Below are 9,974 nucleotides of genomic sequence, written 5' to 3' on the forward strand. Positions count from 1 at the left end.
GATTCACATGGATTCAACAAGTTTATTTTATTATATTTCAAACAGATATTAAAGAAATATATAAAAATATGATAAAATAAAGTGATAGCATATTTGGAAATAGTACATTGTTAATAACTTTATAAATAACAGCGTATATGGAAAATCTTTTAGTTGACTTTTCCAGAAAAAAAAAACTCGAAAAAGAAAAAGAAATCTCTAAATATTTTCTTAATTAAATTTGATTTCGGATAACTTCAGTTATGATAAAAATTTAAAACGTTTAAATATTATTATTATGGTCAATTATAATATGAGTTATTGTTAGAGTAGTGTAAGAGTTTAAAGTACGATTTTTGTCTCAATTCTTAAGTGATCTAGGACTATTAAACATACCACAACATACTTTTTGTGAAGGGTTAAGGGGAATAAGAGTTCCTTTTTAAAATATTTTTTCAATCCTACAAATGAAGTATTAATAAGTTGAAAGTTATAGTGTCAACAACACACATAACAATAATGACGTTTACAAGTAAGAAAAGATGTATCAATTTGGTGTTTGTCACACTTCAAACTTTGCAGTTGGTCGGAAATTAATACCAGGTAATAGACAAATTAATTTTAGCACTTATTTTCTCAATTTGGAGGCTTAAACACTATTTCTGAAGCTTTAACATTATTGTGAGGACCCGATTATCAGATCAAACAAGTCCTCCAAAAATTGAAATTTGCAAACCAAATGACATCCTAGTTAGTGGAATTATCCAAGTTTGGATTAAATTTTTAAAAAGAGGAATGAATATTAAATTCTTAGTCAACTTTATTGTTGAGTTACCCAAACTCGACGAGAGACATGATTAGTGATCTCGTAATGTGGAAGGGTCTTCCATAAAAAGAGTCATGCGATTGGTATTATTTTTTAGGGTATATAAAAAATTATCGAACTTATTATATCAAGACCAAATGTTCTAAGAAAAAACACTCTTTGAGATCAAACAATCATTGATCAACAATGTCCAGTCAAGATCAAATGATCATCTGAACGATTATCATTATAAAACCAAACAATCTAAGAAAAAATACTCTTTGAGATCAAACGATCATCAGATCAACAATATCTATCCAAGATCAAATGATCATAAAAACAATGATCAATAATATCTAGTCGAGATTAAATAATCCTTAGAACAATTGATTTGATCAAATGGTCAAGATGATTTGGATTAACAATGTAAATTCAAAATTAAAACATCAGAAAATGTTATATAAAATTAAGACAAATCAACCAAAAAAATGTTTATAAACTTAGTCATGTCATTATTACTTACTTAAGTCACTACAAAAGAAATATAAAAAAACCCTACATATTTTAACATCTTTTTCTAAGCTGTAGCAGTCTACATTAATTGAACGCGCATAATGCAAGCCTTGTCACATAGCTTTCTTGTTGTCTTCAACACAGTCTTTCAAGTCTGCTTCAACCAACTCAATCTTGACTTGCAAAGTGAACCATTCTCTTCCAACTCAGGATTTCAACACTTTTTTCCAGTAAAAGGAGGTTACAGAACATTATAAGGAATTCCAAAAAACTCAATGGCTCATATTATGTTTAGGTGTGAAAGTGTTTAGAATGAGGAGAATTGGAGGAGGAGGTAACTATCATATCTTATAATTGTTTTATGAATGCAGAGTTTAAGAAGTAGGTGCCCAATTAATGTGTCTCCATCTTAAAGAGTAATGTGTTCCCTTAGAAGCCATTGATGATGATTTCCTGAAAAGAGCAGTGATGAATGAAAGATTTTGATTGAATATAAACAAAAAAGAAGATCATAAAAGTAAGTGTGAGTGAGAAAGAGAGAAGAATGATGATGATAAATAGCAGTGTATACGTGTTGAAAGTCCATTCCATTGTACGTGTGCTTCAGTTTCTGAATTCCCACTGCTCGCTTTCACCATTCATCAACTCTGTCAAAATAATTACCCAATACTTCAGCCCCACATAAATAAATTGTCGGCGTTGTACTTTTTTCTCCAATATTTGCACTCTTCTATCTACAATTTGCACTTTCCCCCACTACACTTTATTAACTTTTGTAATTTTTAAGGTATTTTTAGTTTGTTTTTTTATTTTGACTAGTGTCATTATTTCTATGAATTTGATTTTTTTATCGATAAAAAAAATAAAATAAATATGAATCATTTTAAGAGTAGTTAAAACCTTTATATAAATCATAACATAATAAGTTCTCACATCCTTTCTAAGCAACCTAACCCTCACAAATTTAGAACAACAAACAGCTCAACCAAAGGGGTAAACCTTACAAAAGCTCACTTAATTGAAAACATACAAGTCACATGATCAATGCACCACTCAGAGTAAAGTAAAACTAGCAGAAGAGGTTTTAGATGTTATCCAAGACTATACTTTTAATTGTGCCAAATGAATACTTCCGAAAGGTCGATCACTCCACCTTGAAAAATATGTTTAGTCATGTGCTTCTAGATTTCACTAACTACCGCAATCCAAACACTACTCCAAACAACATTAACTTGGACAGGAACATAATATTGTATGAACTAATGTTTTTAAGTGTCAGTTAAATTTCTTGTTATTGTTATTGATTGAGTATTGCTCAAAATTTTACAAATTTTTTCCATATTATAGGTGGAATTTTAAATACAAACTTTATAATGGTAATCCTAACTGCAAGGAAAATATCTTTTCCTCTCCATTTAGCTAACCCTTTTTTATTTTTTCTATCATGTCTTGACAAAATTCTTTCATTCAATGATTTATCCTACCGGAATATCCAAGTAAGTGAATGACAATGTATAAGATAAGTGATTGCAATACCATTTTGTCTAACTTTGTTTTATGGCAATTAACCTTAGTACCATAAGCTAGTTCGGAACATTTAAAGATACTTTTAATTACCAAAATATTGTTAGTTTTTGCCTTACAAATAAAGAAAGTGTATAATATGTGAATAGCAACATATTAACTGTAATTTCATCATTGCCTACCCTAAATAAATTAGATGATATATATATATATATATATATAGTATTTGTAAGAGTACATTTCAAAGTTATATACATAGCTTAAACCACATTTTACACTTAATGCACTATTATATAGTCTAACTTTGATAGTTATTTTTATTTACCCCACAATTGTCATAATACAAATGTAGACATATAATTCTAGTATACAATTGACCATAAAGGACAATAGTATATTGCAATAAATGACCAGATTGAAGTAGACAATACAATTACAAGGTCTTATTGTAGAACATTTTTTTAATTAATTAAAACATTATCTATAAATCAAATGTTTTAATTTTATATGTAAATTAACAAGAAGAAACTTTAAAATGCTTCATCTGAAAAATAATGCAGAAAGTTTAATATAATATATAGTATGGAAGCATTTTATTCCTAACCCTCGCTCTCATTAGATTTAACCTAAAAACCCGAGTGAAAATGAACTCTTGAAGACACTCTTTGGTAGTAGAAAATTAATCTGTAGTTGAGCACTGCACTGTTATAACTTTTTGCCATCTGAAAATAAATACAGGAAAAAGACATGTACTATTAAACACAATTAAGAATATTGATTTCTTTCCTTTTCTCCTTATAATAAATAAGGTGTGAATTCCGTATAGAGATTAAGCGTAGGGACAACAAATATCATGACAAATAGAGATAACAGGAATGCCACGCAGCGTGAAACTAAATATAGGAATACGTGTTGAAAATGAAATTTTACGAAATTCCAAATTTATGAATATCACACCTAATTTTGTACCTATTCTTACTTCAACATCTAATATCTCATTTTTAGATACACTCATTCAAAAATATATAATTATTTAATATTTATTTTTATTTGATCTTATGTTGGAGATCCCACATTGACTAGAGATTAGGACATTTCATTGTATATAACTGGGTGCAAACCTCAACCTTATGAGCCGATTTTATGGGGTTGAGTTAGGCTTAAAGTCTACTTTGTAATATGGTATCGAGCCATTTCGAACCTATCCTAGCGAGTATTTGTTGGACCTATCGTGCCACCTGACCCATAATATATAGTCTCACGCACGAGTCTCGGCGTGAGGGGTGTGTTGGAGATCCCACATTGACTAGGAATTAGGACATTTCATTGTATATAACTGGGTGCAAACCTTAATCCTATGAATCGGTTTTATGGGATTAAGTTAGGCTTAAAGTCCACTTCGTAATATCTTTTAACCAAGAAATTCAAGGATCTATACATGAAATATGAATATGGTTTTTCATTGAATCACTAGGCAAATAATTTTGTATATTTTTGTTCACTCGTGGTAGAGGAATGAAAACTGTGTCTTTGGCATATAGAGTTGAAGTCAACCTGAATGAAAGGGAAAAAAAAATATAGGGTCCACTTGATCATGTTAATTATTTAATAAAGCATTCTCTTGTTTTTCACTCCACTCACCCAGCCGCAACAGAACAAGAAAAAAAAAAAACCCGACCCAACTCGTGGCATAATGTCCAACCGACCACATAAACAAAGAAAACTAATCGAAAAATAGGAATTTGAAGTTCTGGGTCAAATCCTCGCCTAACATGCTTTTTTGGTCTCCTTTCACGCACAATTCCCTTCTCCACTTATTTTTTTTATCAACAAAATATATTTAAGAAATAAGATTTATTTTAGTAGTGATCTAATCTTTATAAAATAGACATACAATTATAACTAGCTAAAAAAGAATTAAAATTCAAAAACCAGTCTCGTATATACATAACAAAAATTCTTGAAGCTAAAAATAATTTTGAAAAAAATCCAAAATCAAACATTACCCTATAATAAAGAGAATGCATAATAGTGTAGTAATCCTATGTTGAATAAATAATTATTACCCTAAACCCTTCTCCACTTCGTATAAAACTACACTGTATGTCTCTCTTTTGATCCACGAACAAACCTCTTACTCCCTCTTCTTCCCTCACTGCTTCTCTTTGCTTCTGCTCTATCTATGGCTTCTGTCACTCACCTACCCACAACGACCAACACCAATCACATCACATTCTCCCAAACCTTTCACCCAACAAAGTCTCACCCTTTCGCCCAGGTTTCACTTCCCATCAGAAAAAACGACTTGTCTCCTCTTAACCACTCAACTCTGATTCCGGGTTCCTCCGCCCTAGCAACCACCACCACCAACCCTGCTAATGATGTTCCCAACAACACTGCAAGACCCAAACGCACTACCTCTCTTTCCAATTTCTGGAGAGAGGTTCAAGGGTGCAACAACTGGGAAAACCTCTTGGACCCCTTGCACCCTCTTCTCCGCCAAGAGATCATTCGCTACGGCGAGTTTGTAACCGCATCTTACAAGGCCTTCGACCTCAACCCCACCTCCAAACGCTACCTGAACTGCAAGTACGGGAAGAAAAGCATGTTGAGCGAGGTGGGCATGTCCAACTCCGGCTACGAAGTCACCAAGTACATCTACGCCACACCCGACATAAACATCAACCTTCCCAACATCTCAAACTCTTGTTCTTCTTCGTCTTCGTCTGGTCGGTGGATTGGTTACGTGGCTGTGTCGTCAGATGAAGCAGTGAAACGACTGGGAAGGAGAGACATCCTCGTAACGTTTCGAGGAACGGTTACAAATCAGGAATGGATTTCTAACCTGATGAGTTCCTTGAGCCCTGCCATGCTTGATCCTTATAACCCTCTTCCTGAAGTGAAGGTGGAGTCAGGGTTTTTGTCCCTTTACACCTCAGATGAAAGCTCTTCCAAGTTTGGACTCGAGAGTTGCAGGGAACAGCTTCTGTGTGAGGTGTCAAGGTTGATGAACAAGTACAAAGATGAGAACGAGAAACTCAGCATATCCTTGGCTGGTCACAGCATGGGGAGTGCCTTGGCCACCTTGCTCGCCTATGACATAGCCGAGCTTGGATTGAACAAGAAACGGTAATGATTCATAGAGAATCCATTATTTTTATTTTCTATACAACACGTTACGATCTTCAATGTTATTTATCCTTTATTACCTTTCATAACAAGAGTTGTATACAACAACTTTCAGGGTTATCAAAGCATCATTTTCCAAGAAAAGAAGAACCACTGAAGTGCCAGTTACTGTGTTCTCCTTTGGAGGACCAAGAGTTGGTAACTCCGAATTCAAAAACCGGTGCGAGGAGTTGGGTGTGAAGGTGCTAAGAATATCGAATGTTAATGATCCCATCACGAAGCTACCGGGTGTTGTGTTCAACGAGAATTTTAGGGTTTTGTTCCCTTGGAGTTGCTCGTGTTATGCGCATGTGGGAGTTGAACTGATGCTTGACTTCTTCAACGTGCAAAACCCTTCTTGCGTTCATGATTTGGATACTTATATAGGCCTTCTTAGGGGTGCTAATAAAGATCAAGTGCTGAAGCGCCAAAGGGAAGGACTCAACTCTTTGTTGGAGAAGGCAAAAGGGTTGCTATCTAGCTCAGAAGCCATGAAAATTTTACCCACGGTGGTGACTGCATGTAACTACCATGATTTGCTGAATTCAGTCTCGAGGGACATAGTGTGTTCTTGGAGCGATGAATTGCTTTTTGGCCTCGTTCTTTTGTTGTTGTAAGTAGTAACTGCTAAGTTCGAATAAACTAGATAATTAGATCTAGGATAGAAGTAGCTAGCTACCTAGAATATATATTTATGTATTGTATGTATAATCCTTGTAAATTGATGGAGGTTTCAAATTCATGTTTATAACATATACATAATATCTGTTTTACGGATATTTGATTTTTCTAAACTCGATTTAGTTCTTGTTGATTTATGATGTTGGAAAGTTTTGTTAGAGTAGTTTAGTAGGTTTTAGAGTATTTTTTTTTTCAATTTTCGTTAATTAACTGTTTTGGTAAGTTGTAAAAGTGTTCCGTATTGTTGTAAAAAAAAATCTGAGTTTTCAGCAACTAAGATCTGTGTAGTTCATTTAATTTTTCTCTTCACAAGGAGAAGAGCACTTGTGAACTGAAAATCTTTCGAATGTTGTTGATTTTAATTAATCAGCCATATGAAGATAAGAAGTAGGGCATGATATAGTAATGGAGGAAGATTTTTGAGCTTAAATTCTATCGTCAATTACAATAGGTTAAACAATAAATAGGGAAGGAAATGATGATCCATTCCCCATCCCAATTATCCTCTTACCCTTTTACACTATTAATAGAGGACTATTTTTTTTTATCAGCAATAAAAATTGAACAACAGGAATCATTTAAGGGTGGTTCAACCCTTAAAAAGAGACGATTAAACCAAATAATTTCAAATACCACAATGCTTCAACTTTAAATCAAGTAGCTTTAATATGTACCAAATCATTGATAATTGTCTGATTTGAGAGGTAGAACATCTGTTCCAAATGTTTGTTTAGGTAAGTGTGCATTTGGTTTCTTTTTCCTACTTGATTATTTAGTTTTTTTATGAGAGTTATAATTCTTCTTTGTTGTAGAATCGTCTTAGGGTTTCTTGCTTAGCATGGTTTTTTTTTTGTGAGAATAGTGAATCTGTTGCTTTGTTTTGACAGATTTTGCATTAGTAAAAGAGTTGAAATACTCCTTTGTGTTTTTTTTCTATTTAATTTATTGTTTGTTGATAAAAAAGACTTTAGTTTTACATCATATAACTTGTTTTCTTGTATGTTTTGAGCCCAGAAGTTATTCTCTAAATGATCTGAACTTCCTACTTACTCATATAAAGTTATTCATGTCAAAAGACTTTCATGCGAACATGTTTTCTAGATGGAAAAAAGTAATCCTTGGATCTGTACACTAAATGCTTAAGCTTTTACCATATTTCGTAATTAATTATGATATTATCGTAAACTTTTCTTTGATTTCCACCCTCATTAGTTACTATTAATTACTCTGGCTCCCGAATATATATATATTATAAGAAAATTTCTAATATATAAGAGTAAAAGTAAACAATAATATTTTAAAGTAGATGCCACTAGCATGTTTTTGGTAAAGATTTTTTTAAAAATAAGTAACTTTTTTTTAATTTTAAGTAATTTATATTTTGTGAAATTTTCACTAAAATACTTTATTTTATTTATTTATTTATAAGAAACTCATAACTAGAAAAGATAAGGAAATAAGAAGAAAGATAAAAAAGAATAGCTGGATGTGAAAATTAATTAGAATAGAGAAAGTAAGAAATCAGATTTGGTACAGGGATGTATGTAATTTTTTTCTCTTTAAAGAAGCAATTAGAATATGGTAAAATTTAAGCTAAAAAAAACATGAACTAATTATAGGGTGTATATGCACCTTGTAGAGAAAGAAAAACTAAGAAAGGAACGAAGAGAGAAATAAAGTGATATGAAGATTGATTTAACAAGAAAGAGAGAAATTTAAAAGAATGATATTAAAAAGGTAGGGAAAAAAAGGAAAAATTATCTTCGTGTTTATTATTTTTCTTACTGATAAAAAAAGAAAAAAGGAGTGTGAGAACATCAAAATTATCTTATAAAATGTGAAAATAAAAAAGAAATAAAAAGGAATGCTGATATATTAACTCTCAACACTAAAAACATATACTTCACATTTAAATAAATTAATATTTTATTTATTTTTATTTTATTTTGTAATTTAAGTATATTATTATATTATTATAAAGAGTGTAAAAAGAAAACTTTTCTCAATAACCCATAAAAAGCGGAAAAAGTAAAAGAGACATGAAGATAGTGAGTTTTTAAGCGAAAAACATAAAGGGGTTGGATTTTATAAGAAAAAAAAGTACAAGTAAACATAAAAAAGTAAACATTTAAGGCATAGAAGGTTAGAAGTTTTATGCTATTTTTAATATCTTGTTGTAAAAACATACTTAAGTGAAATAATTCAAAATCAAAATCCTCTGTAGAAGAGTGTGAAAAATAAGAATACTATGATCATGATTTTTCTTGTTGTTTACTTTCTATTTTATGTAACTTATAATAGTCAATGCCAGTAACCTACAAAAGACTATGAACATCAATTTTTCCCTTTCTTTTATAGAAACCTTATTAATCTACATCATTCTCTATTCTATCTTTTATCTTCACTGTGTTTTGATTATTTTTTTTTAAATTTATGACTTCAAATATTTATAATAGTTTATATTTTAAAAAAATCCTAGAATGTTTATATAAAATTTATAAAATTAAAGTTAAGTAGAATTGATTTTGATAATTAATAATGTGGATAGATGTTGATGTTTAGTAAAATTGACATATAAGAAATCCATTAAATAATTAAATAGCAACCAAAATTAAAGATAAAAAATAAAAATAATTAGTTATTATATTAATTAAATTATATATTATTTTAGAGACTAAAGAATTACTTGTTTTTAAAGTAATTTTTATTATTAATAAAAATTTATAAAATAATTTTTATATTGGTATTTAAATTAGCTACTAAAGTTTTAGTTACTAATATTTTAGATAGAGTCTTTTAAATACTAATTTAAAATTTTAAAATATTAGTAGCTAAAACCGGTTAGATATTAATTTAAAAACTATTTTATAAATTTTTATTAATAATAAAAACTATTTTAGATATTAATAATTTTTTAGTTTTTATGATTTCTAATTTAATTTAATTACAACTAATTATTTTGAATTTTAAAATTAGTTACCATTTGAATTTGATGATTTTATTGTATTGTGATTTTGATAAAAAAATTTAAAATGAAGTTTTTTTCTTTTTTGAAAAGTGTGATAACTAAATTTTGAAGGAGAAAGAAAAAAGAAGTATTAATTGATTTGGTTGAATTTTGTAGCCACTGAAAGAAGCAAAGGATGTTGGAGATCCTACATCGACTAGAGATTAGAGCTTTTCATTGTATATAAGTGAATTGTATATAAGTGAATGCAAACTTCAACCTCATGAGCCGGTTTTATAGGATTTAGTTAGGTTTAAAGTCCACTTCGTAACAAAGGAAGTTGTTACTTTGTTTATA

The 9,974-nt window shown here is 30.4% G+C and overlaps 1 protein-coding gene across 1 annotated transcript; it reads left to right on the forward strand.

Annotated features, from left to right (window-relative positions):
* The first annotated feature begins 4,948 nt into the window (after positions 1-4,948).
* On the forward strand, positions 4,949-6,783 carry DGL (alpha/beta-Hydrolases superfamily protein). The gene is made up of 2 exons (XM_068631777.2): positions 4,949-5,950; positions 6,066-6,783. Exons 1-2 carry the CDS (start codon positions 5,004-5,006, stop codon positions 6,604-6,606), a joined length of 1,488 nt encoding a protein of 495 aa, XP_068487878.1. The 5' UTR covers positions 4,949-5,003; the 3' UTR covers positions 6,607-6,783.
* The last annotated feature ends 3,191 nt before the right edge of the window (positions 6,784-9,974 follow it).

The sequence above is a fragment of the Phaseolus vulgaris genome, chromosome 8 (genome assembly GCF_051622355.1).
Source record: "Phaseolus vulgaris cultivar YP4 chromosome 8, ASM5162235v1, whole genome shotgun sequence".
Lineage (NCBI taxonomy): Eukaryota > Viridiplantae > Streptophyta > Magnoliopsida > Fabales > Fabaceae > Phaseolus > Phaseolus vulgaris.

What these genes read in the sequence shown, in the direction of transcription:
- DGL (XM_068631777.2), top strand. Translation starts at nt 5,004, where the DNA reads ATGGCTTCTGTCACTCACCTACCCACAACGACCAACACCAATCACATC. An exon ending in CTTGGATTGAACAAGAAACG is followed by an intron (nt 5,951 to 6,065) that starts GTAATGATTCAT and finishes AACAACTTTCAG; the next exon opens with GGTTATCAAAGCATCATTTT.